Here is a 20804-nt window from a genome sequence, read left to right on the forward strand (position 1 = left end):
CCGAGGCTGGGGCTGGTTACACGCTGCAGAGAGTGTGTCATAATTGTGTCCCATCCAAAACCTTAATCAGTTTAACCTCTTTACCGAGCCAGATCATGTTACTTATACATCGTATGCAAGAAGCTGGGGCGGCTGTTCGGGGCTCTCCCTCGTGTTCGGGGGGCTGCTGCAGGGATGCAAAACCCGGTTCATGCGGAGGGAGGATGGACGGAGGAGAGCCGGGGGATCGCCCGGTTAGATCATGAGCCTTTTTTTAAGGAAAACCGCCCATGTAAACAGAGCAGAGAGAAGCTCGGCCTTGTTTTGTGCCACCGCAGCCATCTGGTAAACACAGCCACCGGCCCGGTTCGTGGGTGATGCGTGTGTGTGTGTGTATGTGTGTTGAACAGAGGGGAATCTCTCAAAGCACCCACATTGTTTGTTTTTTTCCCGCTGGCTCAGCGGTGCGGCAGAGGCCACCGCACAGAACCCACAGAGTCCAGAGTTCAGAGGCCGCGTTCACATCGGCCACCGCAAACACGCAAACAAGAAGGGTTGTTTGTACACAGCGGGACCACTTCTGCCTCAGTGTTGCGCCGCCCGCGGGCCAGGACGACGCGTATCCCTCCACCCAGCCGGACCCACACCGCCCCACGCCGGACGAGGCCAGACCCGCCGCTGACATGTACACACGTATGAGTCGCTACCGCGCAGAATAAACACCAATAGCGGTACGACGAGTTCACGTTCAGGGTGTCATGTTTAAATGATGCGCCGCGGCGTTCTGTGCTTGGCGTGCCGGGTTTAACTTGTAGCGTGTTTGAGGAGAAAAAAGTGAAGGCTGAAAGAAACGCAGCCAGACAATTCAGCTCCACTGATGTCATCCCCCCCCACCACCACCCGCTAAAAAACACAGCATTTTTGCCCAGAATTCCTCACACGGCGTTGTGCATGACAAGCAATTTGGTATGCGCTGAATGAGGACTTGATGAGTCCTCATTCAGTTGGTGTGCGGTTGCACACAAAACTCAAGTGTTTGTTTCAAGGTGACCAAACATTCCGAGCCGGAGACCTGTGATTGTTTACAATATGGAGACTTCCAGTGTGTTTTTAAATGCCCACACGAGACTGACAGACTGAAGAGAGGTCCAAAGGGAACGATCCAAGAAGAATCGTGCCGGTTGGATTGTGGCATTAAATGGCACATATATCAAAACAGTGGAGTCTTCTCCAAAACCACATAACCTCCCAAAATGATTGATAATTAGAGAATAAAATCCGGAAAAACGGGACCTTAAATCTTTCGCATTGGGACATGTAAGGACAGGAACCACAGAAGGATCGTTTTTCATATAACCCTATTTTATGATTGTGTGACCCAGAAGAGCTGGCACAGCACGGACTCTGGTGTTTAAATTGGGATTTACCTCTCCCCCATAGAGGTTTACACCCCAATGATCTCTAACTGTCTCCAGAAAGAAGCCCTCTCGCTTTCTGCTCAGTTCCTAAAACATCTGTTTCACATTCAGCCTGTTGAGCTTTGGAATTGGTTTAACATCGATGTAAAAAGGTTTACGCGGGGTTTAGAACCAGATTGGTTCGGCCATTCAGGCAGAATTACGGTGGAAGTAAAAAGCCTTTAAGTCGGAGCGTATCCCTCGGTTTTATCCCCTGTTCTTCCAGTTTTCTCACAGCGTTGATCTTTCATACTGTGCCACGTAGCAGCTGTCACTCCGATCGCACTGCATCCGTGTCAGCGGCACAACCGGCAATGATCGCGTATCACCCGCGTGCCAATTTCATTCTGAAAGGAGGCCAAGAAGTTGAGATCAAGTCATGCACGGCGTAGGATACGGCCAGGAAATGCATATTATACGTGGATAAAATGCAATATTGTAACGCGCTAGTCTCTTAACTGGCAAATTGTGTATGAGCGGCAGGCTGGGACTCATGTTACGGCTACCGCAAACATGCGCCCGGTGAGAAAGCTGAAGGAAACGTCCCATGAAGAGGTTTACCTTAGAATATCAGTGAATAGGAGGAGTTCAGGATTCTTGCCGTTGGCGAGGTCGCCCGCGTCCATCGTAATTGCACAGGAATGGGGGAGTTGGTTCGTACTCAAATAAACGTGTTTTCCTGTAGGACGGCGGGCACAAGCGTGTCAGTGTGCGCCCAATAATTGAATATGAATAGAGAACCAAATACCGAAACGTGGTGAATTGATTTATTGAAATGCGAATGAGCGGCGATGTGCTCGCTGAGAGAGCGGCCCGTTGCATGGGGGGGGGGATTGACTCGACCCGTTGAATATCCAGCACATTGTGATGTATTGCAACGGGCCATATCCACACAAACTGGGAAGCGGACCCTGAAACGCAGAGAGAGCAGAAAAGAACACACCCGTGGCGTCCTAGAGGACAAATCTGATCTACGGGCACCGATGCACCACATTTCTTTCACGTATTTCTTTTTTGTTTTACCCAGAAGGCCTTGTGGTCTGGTCCCGCTCCAGAGGGTTGCATAAAATGCTCTCTCCTCCCACACGCCGTGCTTGAGCTGGCGTTGATCGCAACGCCATATTGACCTATTGTTTAATTCCGCTGGCATGTTTTCTGTCTGAGTGCTACGGTGCTTCTGGCATCAAGCTGTTTGGCTTGGCAGCTCGCTGGACTTCTTCTTCTTCTGTTTTTTTTTTTTTTTTGTTGTTGTTGTTGTCAAGTCAGAGTTATAGAGTCGCTCGGTCTGCCACGGTGGGTCTTTAGACAGCTGTGTCAACTCTTGTGCGGACGGCGAACGGTTATGACCGAAAAAAAGGGAGATGGGCTTTCATTTCTTTCACTAACACATCTTCATGTTAAAGGACTTCAATCACTACATGTCAATACAACAGAAAATAGTCCTGTTTTCATTTCATTTGATAGTGAATAACCACACAGCAATAACACACCATTGTAAAAATAACTCCCAATAAGACTTTCACCCCTTTGGAAATCAGATACTGACAATTCATTGCGTTTTCTGAATGGAGACTCTGTATTTCTTTCTTTTTAAAGCCTGAGCGGGTTATTGTCAGGAGTTGTTGTCAGAACTGTGGCATCTTTCCAGAGCTGTGGCAAAGCTTCAGCAGCCTGTAGACCAAAATAAAATGCAATCACGAGATATGTTGCATTTTGAGCGAGTAAGACACTTTCTTTATTTTTGACATTATAAGTATAAGTAGACAAGGCGGGTTTAAATAAACGGCTACTTCCTTTCTTGCGATTTAGAATATGATCAAAAGCTGCTTAAACAAAAAGTTATTGAAGGAGGAAAAAGTCGATCCATAGAGAGAGGGAACCAAAGAAATGATGGATGATAGAAGCGATCCAATAAAAATATCACTTCAAGTCACTGCGCAATCGTCTCGTTGGACCCGGCAGTATGTGTCTAACAGTCCATCAAAAGACAGATTAATAGGATCAATTAAACACCACATTATTGTCATTACTGGCTGGAGGGGCCTTAGCGAGAGGACCTCACTGGCACGAGGGGTTAGAGACCGAGGGAGTGTGAGAGAACAGAGGCAGGTGTGAGTGAAAGGTGCTGGACAGATTGAAGCCGCGGCCGTCAGAGGACGGACAGCATCCCGCATTGACTGCCAGTAACATCAGTCCAGGCGCCGCCCCGGAACACAGATCATGTTTAGGATTTTCGCTGCGTAACCCCCCCGGTCCGCCTTTTTCTCCGGCGGGTTCGGGTTTCGTGAACGGGGTTTATAATTAATGCCTTGATGGGTTCTAATGGCTGCGGCGCTGGAAGCTTTGTGTTGCGTTCTAATCAGCCGTTCTAAGTGTTTAGGATTGGCTTGTGAGAAGGAAACGCTGTCCCAAGGCCGAGCGGCATCGTTGTGTTTAGGATGCCGTCTCTGAATGGGAGCACAAAAGAATCAGTCTCTTAACCTGAGTGTATTGATAATCATTTTTTCCATTTTCTTTAAATTTCTTTGATTATAATTCATGGAATTAATATTTGTAAAAGGTATTTTAGGGCAGCTGGTTTCTCCACTAGGGGCCGGATATCTTGTTAACACTGTAGTCTTGAAGAGAGCCATTATGGGGACACCCAGTATGTGCAGGGCCCCCAAAAGCGTGTCTGAAAACTCCTCCCTCACTGAGAAGCGTCGGTAAGGACCTATGACCCTGTGTTCAGCGGAAGGAGAAGGTAATACGTCGGGTCAAACGGAGGAAGCCGGGAGCTGGAAGTTCAGCTGAGTAACGCTGCATGATGGCACACCAGATATATGCTCTTCCTCTTCGGCCTGCCTTCACCTCTTTGACAGAGACCCCCCCCCCCCCCCCCCCCCTCCCTCCCTCCTCCCAAACCCCCCCATCCTCATCCCTCCACCTGGTGAACCGGCAAACCCCGGGCCGCCTGGCTTTCACAGGAAATCGCATGGCGGCCTCTCTAATCTGATGCTGGTAGACATTTGTGAATCACAGCAGGTTAAGTGCTTCCATGAAGCCGCGCCGTGTTGTTGTGCAGCCCCGGCTCTCACTCTGCCCCCCCCCTCCCCCACCCCACCGCAGGAACAAGGGTTCAACTCCATCACTGCACTTCCTCCTCAATCTCCAGCAAACACTCTCTGTGAGAGGGACAAAACTGCTGGGCAGGCTAATTATGTAAGCGGCCTCATTTAGTCATCATACCAATGCTTCCTGTTGTGCCATCCACGTAGTTTTGAATCCTCCCCCCCCCAAACTATTCAGGCATGGGTGCAAAATGGCTGTTTAGAACAATTTCTTTAGTCATTTACATGACTACTTCCTCCCACCAATTCATCGGCTCTTGCTCCGCCGGCCTGTTTGTGCACATCTGGACAACACTCTCTCTGTGTGTGTGTGTGTGTGTGTGTGTGTGTGCGTGTGTGCGTGTGTGTGTGTGTGTGTACCTGTGTCTCTCCGTTCATAAATCAAGGCCTCCTAAAAAAAATCTGACAAAAGTGCAGGAAATAAGCGATGATTCGTGGTGACGATGACGAGGCAATTGTGTGTGAATTCATATCTCTGCTGCCCAACAGAAACAAGTCCTATCTTTGATTGAAGTTAAAGCCCTATTTGCAACAGATGAGGTTGGCTGCTAAAAGGGTCCCCGCTCCGCCGTGGAAATGATATGTGTAAACTATGTAATGCGAATGTTTTAGCCGGCCTGTGTTTAATTTCGTATCCTGACGAAGCGCACGAGAAACCTGCCTCCCCTTAGCTGTCTCGTTGAATCATATGGATATAATTTCACCCATTTACGTCGTTCTGCTCTTTGCTGTGGTTGCCACAGGGCATTTGCAAGCAGGCAGATTAAACGCACATGTTCCTCCCATCCGCAGCTCCACGGCCTCCCCTCCCGACAGATCCTGAAGTGTTGGTGGTTTTTCCCCTCGCAGGTCCGGGCGGAGAAAGACACCTTGTGATAAACCAACTCCCCCCCCCTCCCCAAACTCTCTTTTTTTTATACTTATAAAAGTTATACAAGCTGTTTCTTGATATTGTTTTATTTGGCCGGGTTTTCTTTCGCCACTAATGCTCTTTGCCCTTCGTGGTGTCTGTCAGGCCCGGCCCGGCTGTAAAGGAGCCTGGATATAATCGGTAAACCTAATCACAGTGGATCACTGGTGCAGGGCTTTTTTTCCACCTGAGTGTGCGTAATAGTAAATGTCATGGTCTTAAGAAGCTGGATTCCATTGCGCCATCGTTACTCAGTGGGCCGATGTACAATTACTGAGATATTTTACAGTTGAGGCATCTAAAGCAACCTCCAGACAAGACGAACGGCCAATGAGAAAATTCTGGTGCCTATTTTTGAGGAAATAAAAGGGCTCCTGTCGGGTGATGACCTCGGCTGCAACGAGCGTAGTGGTATTTTTTGTGAAGTGAAGTGAAGCACCTCCACCGTACCCCTGATTGCCTCCTGTCACCGCATTTCTCTCCACATGCCATTCGTTAATGCTCTTAATCGGACCTCTGCTGCCCTCCATGTCGGTAGCCGTGCCCTCCTATAACGGCCCTTTTTGTTTCCACGGCTCCTGCCGGTTGCTAATGAGCCGCCGCATGCGAGGGGAGAGAGAGCCACACACTGCTGCCTTTTAGCCCCTCGAGCCGCTTGGCCCTCTCCCCGCCAAGTCAGGAGTCATTTCCCATGGAGGCCTCCGGCACGCCGGCCTGCACGCCGGGGCCCATAATCTGTCCGTTGTGATCAGCTGCCCGTCCACCTTTTCAACCCGCTCTCACCCCCTTTCAGCCACGTCAAGACCCCGCTGTCATCCCAAATGTTTACCGAGCCACTGAAGCGCCCCCTCCCCCCCCCCCCCCCCCCCCCCCCCCCTCTCCAGTTTAAGAGTGAGACGGCGTCAAGCAGGGCTCAAGTCTCTCCGCGCTGCCGGTGGCGCTCCACTCGCGCGGCGATCTGCCGGTTTACTTCAGACGGGGGGAGGAGGGGGAGAGAGCGAGAGAGGAAAACTAAACATGTTTAAAGCAATTAATGTGATCAGCGCCGTCTAAACTGTTTTCATAGATAATATCGACGGCAAAATCAATGCCGCGTCCTGTGCCTCGGCCTTCATACCACTTTAACCCGTAATGTGTTGATTTATTTCTACAGCGTTTACAGACTCTTTATATACCACATTGACGCCTTTGTTTTTTAGGTTTTCATCAATATAGTTTGACTTTGTTTAATGTAGTTTGAATCGTATCCATAACATTGGATGTATAGGTTCCCAAAAGAAAACCACAAACTTTCCACATCAATACAGTTTTAATAGAAGAGCAATACTGGATTCAACAGCAGATTTTCAAACCTAAGTAGGTTTCACAGTCCGTGAACTCATTGAAATACAGTAAGTCCTTTTAACACATTGGCTACGCTAGAACATGGGACTGTAGCATTACATTTCTGCACGGGGTTCTGGGTAACGTCCATGTCCACGGGTGGCATGAAAACCATCATACTCGGCCGCCTGGCTGCCATTCCGGCTTCCAGAGTAATAATACGCTCTACGCGATTAACACGGTTTCCTCCACGGGGCGAGTAATTATAATTTAGCCTTCAAACTTGGCACGTCAATAATAGCCGTGTTTGTTTTCCAAACCCAGATGCCCGGCGCCGTCAGCGCAGACCACGTCTGTCACGACCGGCGCGGCAGCGCGTTTGTTCCTCCGCACTGAGGCTTTCATTAAACTTCCCCACCCTCGCCGCGTCTCCCGCTTCCATCCGAAGCATTTGATTGGCAGGACTCAGAAATAATATGTCTCCGGCCGTGCAACGCTGGGCGACGTGACGGCTTTTTCCAGGGACGTGAGCTGATGAATCCGGGGTTAAGTGTTTTTATTCCACATTCGAGTCCTGTGCTGTGCCTCATCGGGACGAGAAGTCAGTTATATTTCGGTTACACATTTATCTTCTCAGCTTCTGTTGTACGGCACACGGGTTCTAACTTAGATCTCCCCTTGTACATAAGGCTGTTTATTGAACCAGTTCTAAATTACTTAATAATCAATATAATAATAATTATACTACATATATTTTTGGTGCATGTGTACTCACCCCGTTGTTGTTTTTCAACTTCCAGCTCAGTTTGAAACATCTAAATGGTTTCACAAAGTAGATGTGCGTTTTGTAGCCGTAAACGGGCAGATTAAGACTCCCTAACTGACCCACAGGAGCACGTGCACCCACAGATCAGCCCGGTCACCCAACACGCCTCTACCATGACTGGCTTAGGTTTCGCCTTTATTAAATGGAGCCTCGGTGAATAGAAGGCCCCGCCTGCGTGATTGAAGGAGACCACGGATGAGTATTGAGCCGAGGTGAAGCTGAAGGCCCATTAGAGGGATGGTGTCACTCTCTCCTTAGCCGTAACCCGACCTGTCGTCAGCGGGCTTCACTAAAGGTCAGGCTACAATGGAAGGTGGAGGCCGCGGTGGCGCCACAAAAGTCCTTTTGCAAGGAATTGCTTTGCGCGAGATCCAAGAGCGAGGGAGCAAATATTTTTGAAGATATTGTCATATTTACATTTGAGGGGAAACTTAAGTGTTAAATAAAGTCTGAGTAATTGCACCCTGTTTTTTATCAGACCGAATGTCTTTCTGCTGCGTCGGTTCTTTTTAAATTTGTCATTGATCTCCTTTGTCTGTTTCACCGGTTTACGCATCCATTACTCCTCGCGGCGCCGCCTCCTCTCCGACGCTGCCTTTGGCCTCTGCACCCTTTTGTCTCCACTTTAAGGCATCCACCTGTGCTGATGTACAGTCCTACAAGACATGCATCTGAAGGTAAAGAAGAGGGACGCTAACCTGAGCTCTTCACCGGCTCCTATTGTGCTCTGTGACAGTACCAGCGTGTGGATGTCCTGCAGCGGCTGAATACCTGAAGGAGTTTAACCCTACGTAGATATAAGTAACACTGAGCTATACTTCCTATATTACGATACACAATCCGTGACTCTTTACCCAGCAGCCCCTGTGGGGGGTCTTGACATTGACCGCCTCATCAGCCGATCAGCCTCGTTTTCTACTCAAGAGCAGGAGTGGTTACGCGAGACGCCTCATGAATCATGCACATGTTAACAAATCTGTGGTGTTCATTGGCTGAGTGGTTTGGATCAAATGGGCCGAGCTGGGTCGGATACGAGCCTGTTTACAGCCGCTGTCACTTGTCAGTCTATTGCCCTATACACAGCAGAACACTTATCCCGCGCTATGCATTACAGCCCATTAACCGCCGCCGCACGGAACACTCCGGTTTCCCCCCGCCGTCCCGAGGCAGGTGTGCTGTCACGCAACGCCGCCGTCCTTCAAGTGGACGTGGTTCCAAACCGAGGTCCCTGGATTGGCTGCGTAATTCAAGAGCACGGGGGGGCAGAGGGGGGAACGATGCTCGCAATTACACCACCCATGTTCATAAGCATCCCTCACTTTTCCACGGCTGGCGATGAATACGTGGTGTAGCCAACTCCTCCAGCTGTGCGAGTGATTCAGGGACTCTGGGAAGGAGTGGGACAGCTGTGATTCACACAAGTGCACACTCACAGAGGCATACAGGGATGTGCCGGTTTTGCACTGATTGATTCACGTATATATATATATATATATGTGCATGTGGGTGCACATATATATGCCGTGACAGCCTGCCGTGACAGCCGTCTTTCCCTTTTTCCCCGCAGTTCGAGGGCTGTAACAAAGCGTTCTCCCGCCTGGAGAACCTGAAGATCCACCTGAGGAGCCACACGGGAGAGAAGCCGTACCTGTGCCAGCACCCCGGCTGCCAGAAGGCCTTCAGCAACTCCAGCGACCGCGCCAAGCACCAGCGGACTCACCTGGACACGGTGAGAAGCTGAAGCCGGGCCTCCACCTCCCGATTCTTTCGCCAGAGTCGATCCACGGCCGACATGTTGAAATGGTCTGCGTGGTCGCCGCGTTGCGGAAGGCGTGGCTTCGTGAGATGATGCTCTGTAAATGTTTGCGTGTGTTTGGATACCAGCTTCATCCACTTTCTACCCAGCCCACTGAGAGGGTGGGTGCTCACGCCATCCTCCACCTGCGGCGTGGCGCTCTCACGCGTTAAGCGATCGGCTCGAGATCACACAGAGCATCGCCTGTTTTCTCCGACCCCGCGCGCGGAGGGAAAGGTTGAGTCAGACGTGGCTGCCGCTCGTCGCGTCTCGGTAACCTCGCAAATACCCCACTTTGATACCAGCACAGTTAGCGGGTACGTGTTGCTGAAATTCTTTAGAGATTGAGGTATTTGACTGTTTCACCTCAATGTTTCAATGTGAAACTGTTTAACATCAAAATGTTAAATAGTTAAATAGTCTCAGGAGCCCTGGACATCAGCGATGGGGACTAGTCTCTCATAAACTCAATAGGTCGATACACTTTTATTGTCATATAGCACTTTAACGTTTATTTTTCTCAGAGCTTTACAAGCCGAGCACCTCGGGTTTTATTCCATATTTACACTTCGGTGACGGACCAAAGGTCTCCAAACAATTCTTCAACTCCAAATAGAATAAAAGTTCAGTGATGCTGAGCGAGTAGAAAGAGAGCTGAAGGCAAACAGTGTGAATGATTTTTTTTTTTATTCAGTCAATGCTCAAATTCCCCGCTTTCTGCAAAACATTAATTGAAAGAGATGTTTATTTTCTTTCTTAATATTTTTCCAGAATATCTTCCCCCTGTGTTCCTTCCTGGGTTGGCCAGCCGCCCGTTCTTTTGGTACACGTTACAATAAATCACTCCGAACCTTTACTTAAGCAGTACGTTGAACCCAGACTTGTGTTATTCTATCATTTTGAGATTTTTCCTCAGCAGCCGGTCTTTCCAAAATAGGGCAAGTGATACAGCTAATCTGGGACGGCGATGCTTATAGCTTCATATTAACACCCCGCCGTGGTATTCAAAGTGCCTGCCCGGCTGCCCGCCCGGCCAGAAACACTCTGAGAGTAAATCATTTTTAATCTTTAACGGTATTTATTTTACGCAGAAGTGTAAAATTTGACGTTCCGCGCCGCATGGAGGTGACTGGCACTGTTGGCGCTCTGCAATAACGAAGGCTTATTTAAGGGTGAGGTATGGAAGCAGAGCAAAAATAAAGACCGGTGTCCCCTTACACTTTAATAGCCATCTTATTTTCCTGATGATGAAACAAAAATTTCAGTGAGGGAAAATATATTTTTCAATGCATGCTGTATTTACTTGGTTTAACGTTTTAATTTTAAGAAAGTCAAGTGGTGAGTTTTCGAGATGTCGTGTCCCAGCTTACAGCAAGTCTGTATGTCACTGTGAATAGAGGTACTCCAAATTGGTCCATAATCAAACATATTTCCTTATTTGTGTAACATTTATATTAACTGAATGTTTTACACACATATTGTCAAGTTACATATTGTTAATCATGCCCTTTTGATGTCTCGAGAGAGGGGGTTTGTTACTACACCTAAAAATATCATAGACCTATATGCATACATGCAACAGCAAGGGAACACTTCAAAGGCCTGGATTTAAATAAAGGAAACATTACAGGGAGATCAGTCGGTATTGATCATTTTATAATGCATCTTTTCTTTCTTTTTCATGCCTTTTTCCCCCCTACTTACTTCCAATTCTGTCATTCTCAGCTGAAAGGTAGGACCTGAACTTTGCCTTTACATCAACAGATTTCCCACTTCCTGTGTATACATTTTGCACACTCACACCCTAAATCCCCCATTCTCAGAGGCTGATTGCAGCCGCGGGGGGGTGTTGCTTTGGAGCACTCCTTTGATTCGCCTCCCTTTACTTTGCCGGGAGAAGAGCCGACGGGAGCTCTGGAGAAGTTTGTCCTCGGTACACATCCCGTACGTTAATGTCGCCCTGAGCAACGTGGTGAGCTTAGTTTTCCCCCCAGTTCATCAGTCACAAACAGCGGTGATGTGATGGAAGAAGCCGGACGCATCGGTGCTGATTTGACTGACACGAACAGGACAATGAAGTTAGTTTTCAAAACAAAAGTCATTCATGGACGTTCCCGTTTGACATAAAACAACGATTACACTAGGTTTCCCGCCATGTAACCCCCCCACAAACCCCCCCGCGGCTGCCGTCACACTCGATTTCCGTCATGTCTTCTTTAAATACCCGCCCACCTTCTTTCCTCGTGTCTCCCAATGACAATGTTTATTTAAATGAATTGCAAACTTCACCCGGGTATGTGAAGTATGTTTTTGTTTTTTTCTCTCTCTGCTCGTAGAAGCCGTACGCCTGTCAGATCCCCGGCTGCACCAAGCGCTACACGGACCCCAGCTCGCTGCGCAAACATGTCAAGATCCACTCGGCCAAAGAGCAACAGGTGCGTAGAAAGGTAAGGAACCTCCGACAGGAAAGTGATGGAATCAGAAAAGTGACCTCGAGAGAAACCGCCGCGAGAAATATGTAACTCGACGTTGACTTTTTTCACATAAAACCAACTGAGAGATAAATAATGTGTATCTGAATCAACACTTGATAGTATTACATTTATAGGAACAGTATTAAGTTACATTTTGAAGTAATGCATATACATGTTGGTGTATCATGAGGGGTAGATCTCTGCAGTGCCTTGCTCAAGAGCTCCTGCATCCGTCAGGACGGTAGTGCTACAGGTCTCACAAACGGGGGGTAACCGTTTCCCCAACAATAGACAATAGATCAGGTTTGAGCACATTTGTGTCGTGTTGGTGGTCAGAAGCCCGTTCTTTCCCCGAGTGGAAGCGGGTAAACAACGGAGAAAGGGCTCATTGTTGTGGAAGAGGCTGGATAGTGGCGGTCTGGATGATGCGTTTCTCTGCTCAGCCGCTGTAAAGGGAAACACATGTGTGCTCGTAGCATTGTTAATAAGCTGGGCCGCGGAATACCCCAGCGGCCAGATGTTATGGACAAATGTCAAACAAACGCTCTCGCTCCGCTCTTGGAGCGGCCCGGAGAAAGTGTTAGGAGTGTCGCCGTGTGGGGAACAGGCCTCAATTACGCGTGATGAATGCTTTGCAGGCCACTCGTAACGGTCCCCGGGAGAACAAAAACATACACGTTCACTGAATCACCCGACGCAAGTGTGAAATCACCACGTGGATGATGCAAGCTGAACCAGTGAATCATCTGTGAGGCGGAGGGGCTTAAAAGATTTAAGTGACGCAGAGATAACGCCGTTATCCGTCCTCGGTGGGGACGGTCAGAGAGAGAAGAGAAGGTTGTTGCGATAATGCAAAAGAATGTTTCCAACCACAAAATGTAAAGTGTGGAACGTCTTTCTGCGAGATGACAAAGGCCGGCATTGCGGTCGGGAGGACTGACGGGCCGACACAGAGAAACAGGTGGTGAACAAACACCAACCTCTTCATCTGTAACTGGGGCGATTTCTTTTATACACTTGTGTTATTACACTATTGTACAAAACGGGTGTGTTACTCAGCATGGTTAATGTCACATCATGGTGACAGGAACAAGTAGTTGATTTTACAATGGGTTTACGTTTTGATCTCCTTAGTATGTTGGATGCAATTGATTAGGAGCCAGTTGTTCTGAAGCCGACCGTGTAACATTAGTGTTGCAGTGGACAGTTGCGCATCAAATTAGGAGTTATTATTTTCTTTTTGAATAAAGCATTATAAATTAAATGATGCAGCTGCCGTTGAATCCTTTCAATTGAAAAACGAAAGAGTGAACTGATTATGTCCGAAAAAGATCCGATGTTACTTAATCAATGTCCGAATGATAAACGGTGATATAAACTGGGTGGATTTTGATTACAATGGTGGTTGGTGAGTTAGTTTAAATGCGCATTTTTTTTCATAACAACCAAAGAACCCAGTGCAGAGTTGATGTCTCATCGATGTGGTGTCATTTCTGCCTGCTGCCGATGATCAGCATCAGTCCGCGGGTGGAATGTGCAGGTTCTTTCTTTCTTTGAAGGTAAATCTCCCAAAGCGAAGGAAAGATGCGGCTGTTAGTTCCGGCCTGTCGTGTTGCCCGGCAACCGTAATGTTTCATTACAGAGACATCTGCTGATGTATACAACAGAGGTCAGCTGTTCCACTGATCCGAGAGGCAGATGTTCCATTTCTCCAACTGACACAAGTGTCCTTGGGTTCAGGTCTCTTCTGCGTTGCGTGTGAGCAACCCGGCAGCTGAAATGTGTCTTCAGTTGCCCCCATTACTGTTGGCAGTGGGAGAAACGGGAGCGATCTCGCATTGGCCCCGAGTTGGTACATCGATCGGTTGCCCACAACGTCCAAGGCCAACGCATGACTCAAAAAGGAGTGTGTGATCTTCCCTGCGGTTCCCCCTGACTGAATATGTATTTTAATTTGTACAGTTGCTGTTTTGAATTACCGTTTCTATCACGTTATTGCCCTAAAAGAGAACACAAAACAGCAAGAAAACACCCCCCACGTAGGGTGCAGCCCACAAATAGACACAACTGAGGCTGTGTTTTCGTCCTTGTGTAATCTTGCAAACCAGATGGAGTGACTCACCATCATTTTCTCGTGAACATTCTTTGTTCTCTCTCCGATTGTCCTGCTTTTGATTGACAGCTTCGGCCATGTCCCCACCTGGAGCAGGACGTCCTGAGTGAGTGTCTGTCCATGCAGCACCTGCAGAGCTCCACCTCCGCGCAGCACCGCTACAACGGAATGAAAGACGGCCGCTCCTCCGGACTGGGCCAGGACATCTTCACAGGTGCACAGACGGGATGCTGCATCCAACACCATGATTACGTAACCTCTTATGAAGGCGTTCAGCGATCATCAAAGTCTAGTCTCTCTCTCTCTCTCTCAGTGCACCAACAACCTTTTGGTTACTATGGTACACTGTCCATTCTAATACATTTATATCATACGCATCAAATCAATATTTTTTATAATTCAGGCTGTAGTTTAAACCACATTGATTAGAAGTGGCAACCTCCATTCACAAAAAGGTTTTAGAATATATTCCAATTATGGCATGAATTCCTCATGCCATAATGATTTCAATGTGTGCTACATCTTTTATCATTTCCTTTTTGGCACGTCACATGATACCAGAAGCCGCGCGATTAACTGTTCTTGAGCAATTGAAAACGTGAGCGCGAGAGACTGGCCGCGTCTCACAACATCGACGGCCAGGGAACATTTGTTCCCGAAACGGAAGAACAGGCCGGCGAGAGCGCCAGAAGCCCAGACACCCGGCAAAGCAATCACCGAGTCACTGGTGGTCATCGGCCGCCATGTTCAACATTCCTGTGGATGCACGATGGTAAATTTGTGCTATCGGGCTGTAAAAAACGTACTTATGGCGCCTTAGGACAAACGCAAACAAATCATTCCACCATAATTTATATTTAAATGCCTATACAGCTTTTATATCAACTCCACTTGTTTACTTAAGTTTAGATTTAGAAGTCTTACAGCCTGGCACTTTTGTTTGTTTGGCTTGTATTTCCTACCCATATCATGTGAAGCTTCTCCTGCGTGTGCTGCAAAATCCATTACAAACGGTAACTTTTATCCACCACATGTGGGCCTTAAACTCCCGGCTTTCTAATTGATGAATTTGACCGTCACCAAATGTCAACACTGCTTGGGAACGAGAGAGAGATAAATGGATTCAAACCGTCGTAAAGACAAGAGAGAGGTTCCCCGCAGCTCCCCCTCTTTTTTTTCATTTTTATGGACACATCTGTCCTTGTTTTTTCTGCCTGTACTCCATCACGTCTCCCCGTTGCTCTTTTGTTATTGTTGCTGGCAACTTAGCGAACCGTTGACAACTGTGTAGGCTCAACTCGCCTTTGGATGTCCAACCGGGCCTCGGGTCTCCCCCCCTCCCCCTCCTCCTTCCCCCTCCGCCTCCCTCGGCTCGTGAGTGGATGCCGCCCGTTTTAGACGCTTCAAAGGCCCGAAGGAGACGACTCGAGAGACGACGGCAAAGCCGTCCAGTGATGCAAGTGTCACTCGAGACCCGCGGCCATTTATTTGCGCTTCGCTTTGTTTCCGGGGGGCAATGGGAGGCGCGGAGGAGGTGGAGCAAAGTGGGCAGCGACCCCATCATTAACACTTGTGAGGCAGAAAATTAGTCACGCTTCCAGTCAGAGATGAACTCGCTTTCCTGTTTGCCGGTTGTACGTCTGCTCCCATTCACACGGCGGCAGACTTACGAGGAGCCCCTCTCTGTTTTATAGAGCGTAATTAGTGTTCGCTGATTACCCAGAGCCAGAATGTAGCCTAGTTTTAATGCAGAAGTTGAAATGCTCCTGCTATTTACGCCGGATGGCTGAAACCCCTCTCCACGTCCCTCCCAGGCAGAGCGTTCTTCCTTTCAGAGCCAAAGCACATCATCTTCCCAACGTAATCCTCCGTCCACCAATCAGCACCACCAGATCCTCGCACTCTCCTTCCACAAGGAACCTGGGATGAAATTGAGGCAATCACGGCCATTATTTGTCGACTGTTTTTGCCGCCGTGGTGGCAGATGTTGGGGCTAAAGGGTAAAACATTTAAGCTTTGTGATTGATGATTTGGGGGTAATGAATCAAGCTTGTAACCATTTCGGAGTGCTGTCAGATCGGGCCCCTGCATGCTTCCACTTGAGAACAGCTGGGCCTGGAAACGGCAAAAGCAGGAGCACCGACCTTTTCTTCCTCCTCCCTTTCATCTCCTCCCGGCGTCCCCGCTCGTCGCAGCCAGCGCGTCGCTCTCCTCCTGCACGCCGGGAAAGAAATCACATGAGAAACGGAGCAGAAGATGGAGAGAGTAGATTTATTGTAGCGGAGATTCTTTCTGGTTTCCGGTTCTGTATTTTCGGTGTGATTTGTTGCTCGTCTTTCTCCAGAGAAACGTGGAACAACAGATTAAACCCGTGAAAACCTTTTGGAGGGCACTGATGGAAATGTCAGATGTTTCTTCAGCGTATTTGTTGATTGATATGTGCTGACAAATTGACACAGATTTCAGGAAATCTTTACTCGGCCACAAATGTCTGTTTCCCAAATGCAAAGATACACACTCTTTTTTTCCCCCATTTCATGTCTGCAAAGTGACTACTTTTAGGTTTTTGGTCAAACAAAAATATCCCAGATCTATAATGTGGTAATTATTTATAGCAACTGTAGTTTGCAGTGCATCTTAAATGGGAAAATAATCTGTGTTAAATTGGACTCTGCAGCTTGAAATGTTAGAAAAGTTGGCAACACGCAACCACATAAAAAAAGCATGAACCCCGTCTATATAAATGTTTTTTATGAGCAAGGCGTTGGGTTCTTAGTCCCTGTGTAAACAAAATATTAATCATAAAATACATCTACACGCAGACGTGCACATGCAGGAATACATGACATGTACACCTGCATGTACTAACAAACATAACGTAACTATGATTGACACAGACACACAATACAGACTATGCACAGTAACCATGTTCCACCTTCTAGATCCCCTCTATTCAAAGTCAACATTCAAACACCTGTAACATTTTAGTTTATTATTGTTTAATGAGAACAAACTGGCTGAAAGGACAAACAAGCCCGATCCCCGTGGCAGCGCAAACAATGTAAAAACAGTGCAAACATTTTACAAAGCTCTCGGGCTGGATGGATGTTGTCAAAACACGACCCCGTTGCCATGAAATGGCTTTTAATTTGCTCAAAGGGCAGACGGAGCGCCGGGTTTGTTTGGCCCATTTACTGAATTAGCTGTGTTTGTCTTTCAGGCCTGTACGCCGGCTCGGGCACCCCCCACCACAGCGCCTCGGTGGAGCTCCTCTCCTCCACCCCCAACCCCACCCCCGTGCCCCCCGGCGACCTGCCCTCCCGACAGCACCGACTGGACCGGGAGCTCGGCAGCCCTCATCACCTGTCGCCGCTGGCCGCCATGGACGGCGCAAGAGACGGGTGAGGATGGCGAGAGGCGTCGTACTTTGTCACTGTGGACGGGGGGTGAAAAAGTTAAATCTAGTACTAGTGTACATTTCCCAATTATTAATTGGAAAAAGGTATAGTTTCATTATTCCTATTGGCCAAACTAAAATGCGTGGGTTAAAGTCATGTGACCTGGCAGGCTAAACTCTTCAAGCTGAAATGAGCAAAAAAAAAAACTCGATGGAGATCGAGATGCTAATCTGTATCCCTCGACAAACCAGTCACATTTAGTATTTGTGTAATTATAAAAACAACTTGAATCCCTGGCAATGAGCCTCTGCTGTTGGTTTTCATCCGTTCCTCCCTGAATGGAGGCAGATCCACAGGGCGAACCCCCTTAGATCATATGATGTTAATCCTCTCGGTCCTCTACTGACGAACCCATTTGGCCGTCCGACTGGAAAACCAGCTCAACTCCACGACGTCCTCGTGGGACGAGGCGCCGCGCTGGTCAGCGCGGGGTCAGCGCGACACATCGGGAGAGAGCATCGGTGTGACGACCAAACCACTTTTGGCTGGACGGGGTTTTACTGAGTCACAGGATCATTGGTCAAATGACATCCATCAACACATTATTTGGTATTTGTTTACCATAGCGTCATTTAACACTGCGTTATATTTTTTGCCATCCTAAAAGATTTTTTTAAACAATTGAAAATAAGTTCAACTGGGGATACTTTTAAAGGGAAAGCAATAAAACCCAAGTAAACTTAGAATTATTTTACAAGCACCACATCTTTGTCAAATAAGAAAACAAGTTTCCAGTCAGTCCTGTTTTAAATTTCTTGAAAACTTCATGAAACAATGAATTGACTGTGACAACAGCACATTAATCTTTGCACTAAAACACACTTTTTTCAAAGCTGCCTCTTACATTTGATACCAGACAGCGATCCAGGAGCGAGTGGTCAAAGGACACTTAAAAGGGGACAAGTCTTCTCCTCGCGTCCCTTCGCGTGTGAGTCTCCCAGCATGTTTCGGATTAATGCCGATGATTTCCCCCGAGGGCCCGGCGGAGCGGAGTCACCGAGGCCGCGCGTCGCCAGAAGGCACAGTGCGTGCTGTTACCGAACAGTGTGCCGAAAAGCAGGGAGGCGGTAAAGGGAAAACAGTCTTTTACGGTGCAATAACATTGAGAAAGAGTGGATGGAATCGAGCATCATAAACGCTGCGTTACAAAAGCTCTCGTGTTGCGTAAACATGCTTTCTTTAAACCCTGCGGTCCGCCCGTGTGTATATATATATATGCACTCGTACGCTGCCGTATATGCAGAACGAGGTCCGATGGCGTTCAGGCTCACACAAAGGTTTACCCAGGAAACACATGCCGTTACGGCGGTTGCACTGGCAAGAGTTACATTATTGCATGTGAGACGCGGTGTCCGTGCCTCCGGGGGGCTTGATGAGGAACATCTGAACACTCTTGTGTGTGAGTTATGCAACCGGAGGGCCTATTGTGCCGTATAAGTAATCTCCCGCGTTCCTTCCCCAACTTTGCACGCCTCCATACTCGTGACGTGATGACAATGCGTTAAAATCGCCGCAGTTTGCCCAATTTACGGGTTTCATCAAATCAAGATGTCTGACCTAAAAGCAAGTCCCAAATGCACACACACACACACACACACACACTCGCGCACACTGTGGGGCCGTATCTGTTCATGGCGCAGTGTGGACGGAGGGTGGGGTTAGAGGGGTAAAAGGAAAGTTGTGGCAGGAGAGCTGCAGTACAACCAGCCGGCCATGAAACGTCTACTCACATTTTGCCTGAAGATGGAGCATTTGATTTACATGTTTAAAGCCTTGAGTATACAGGCCGCTGCCAACGTCAATATCAGCACCGCACTTGTTTTTCCCAAACGGTTTAGCAGGACATTAAACATTTTGACAAAATTATCAAACCAACCCGCCTCTAGTGTGGCAGCCGCTGACCTCATGGCTTAATGTGTTTACTCTGGCTGAAATGGGCCATTTAGACTCCTTTTACTTTGTAAATACCAGTGTCATTTTTTTCTGAAGCTAATATTAAAATCCGCTAGTTAAAATACATTTGGCGATCGGCGATGCACAAGTGTATGTGACTGCGGGGGCCCCCTCTCACAGAGGCGGCTGTTTCGCCCGTGGCGGCGCGTTCTCGCTGAGCGATGGGTGGTAAATGTTGTCATTCACTGCTTCAGCCGTACGCGCTTATATAATTACGGAGACGAGAGTCCGCGGCCTCTACCTGCGTATTGATGTTAGAGCCCCTCCGCAAATATTAGTCCGGGGTGGTTTGATACCTCAGCAGTGAGTGACACGGGCTAATTGAATTAGAGTGGCGGCAGAGACGGCACAGAGCTACATTAAGAGTTCCCGCTCTGATGGGAGGGGAAGTTTGGGGGGGCGGGGGGCGTTCGAGGCGCGTAACTCGACTCTGTCCGTCCTCCAGCCATCATCATTCTGCGATGATCCAGAAACAGGTTCTCGATCTCACAGCCGGAACAAAAACATTTCTGAGGTTTTGCCGCTCGTTTTTTGTGCCGCTGAGTTATTCATTAAGGCGGGAGTCCTCGTCTCGAGTAGCTCTCTTAACAGGGGGCCTCGGGGGGGGGGGGGGGCGCAACATCCAGAGCCCTGGCTGCGCTCTTAACTCTGGGGCCTGCAGGGCGGCCTTAGCTTTAGCTTTAGCTTCAGCCACTCAAGCGCGGCTTTAGCTCGCTAACCAGAACCAGAAGTGTTCCCACCAATCCGTGCCAGAGAAGCCGTCGTCATCCATCAGAAGGGGCTTAATGGTGGATGAGATGAGAGGTGTGAGTGTGTGGGAGGGGGTGGGGGGGGTGTCTAGGGAGAGCGTAGGGGTCTTTGGAGGACAGGGTCTGATCCTCGATCCCTCGTGGGAACGGCCAGCGGCAGGTGAAGGAAGACGAACGAGCAGCAGAGCGGGACTGCTCATGAATCTTCGGGTTTCTTGCCGTCCCATCATGCCCCCGGGGTCACTTGTGATGTTTCTGGAAAAACCGCTGCAGTCGACGTCCGTGCCTGCGTACTAGAACACAGGGTGTCTTTTTTTTGTCTGGTCTCGTGTGGCTGTGATGCAGCAAACAGTCCAGGTTGAAAGACCTTTTCACCTTGTTGCTGAAGCATTTCTTAGATGTTTAGTCATGAAACGTGTTCCCAAGAATGACATCAGCTTCTCCCAGGAACATTTACTGGGCCGAAGTCACCGAGCTGTGTTCTCGCTGAGCGGAAAAAAGGGAGGTCTCGTAAACCGTCCCGCTCACCGCTTCCACCTCCTCCTTGTCTCCACACGAGGGTATTGTACGTATCTGTTCCCACTCTCTTTGACCTCTCGACCTTATAGATATTTATTAAACGTAGTCCATCAATCTGACGGCTTCGCCTTAAAATCC

The 20804-nt window shown here is 48.4% G+C and overlaps 1 protein-coding gene across 2 annotated transcripts in view; it reads left to right on the forward strand.

The window, feature by feature from the left end:
- Window positions 1-20804, forward strand: part of glis1b (GLIS family zinc finger 1b) — a 55903-nt gene that overhangs the window by 31501 nt on the left and 3598 nt on the right. The window contains exons 5-8 of one of the 2 annotated variants that reach the window (XM_040185302.2): window positions 9173-9334; window positions 11737-11847; window positions 14057-14201; window positions 17208-17388. In XM_040185302.2, the coding sequence (XP_040041236.2) occupies window positions 9173-9334; window positions 11737-11847; window positions 14057-14201; window positions 17208-17388 (599 nt within the window). The remainder of the gene's footprint in view (window positions 1-9172; window positions 9335-11736; window positions 11848-14056; window positions 14202-17207; window positions 17389-20804) is intronic. The other variant, XM_040185303.2, reaches the window with a different exon arrangement.

Source organism: Gasterosteus aculeatus, chromosome 8 (assembly GCF_964276395.1).
Source record: "Gasterosteus aculeatus chromosome 8, fGasAcu3.hap1.1, whole genome shotgun sequence".
Classification (NCBI taxonomy): domain Eukaryota; kingdom Metazoa; phylum Chordata; class Actinopteri; order Perciformes; family Gasterosteidae; genus Gasterosteus; species Gasterosteus aculeatus.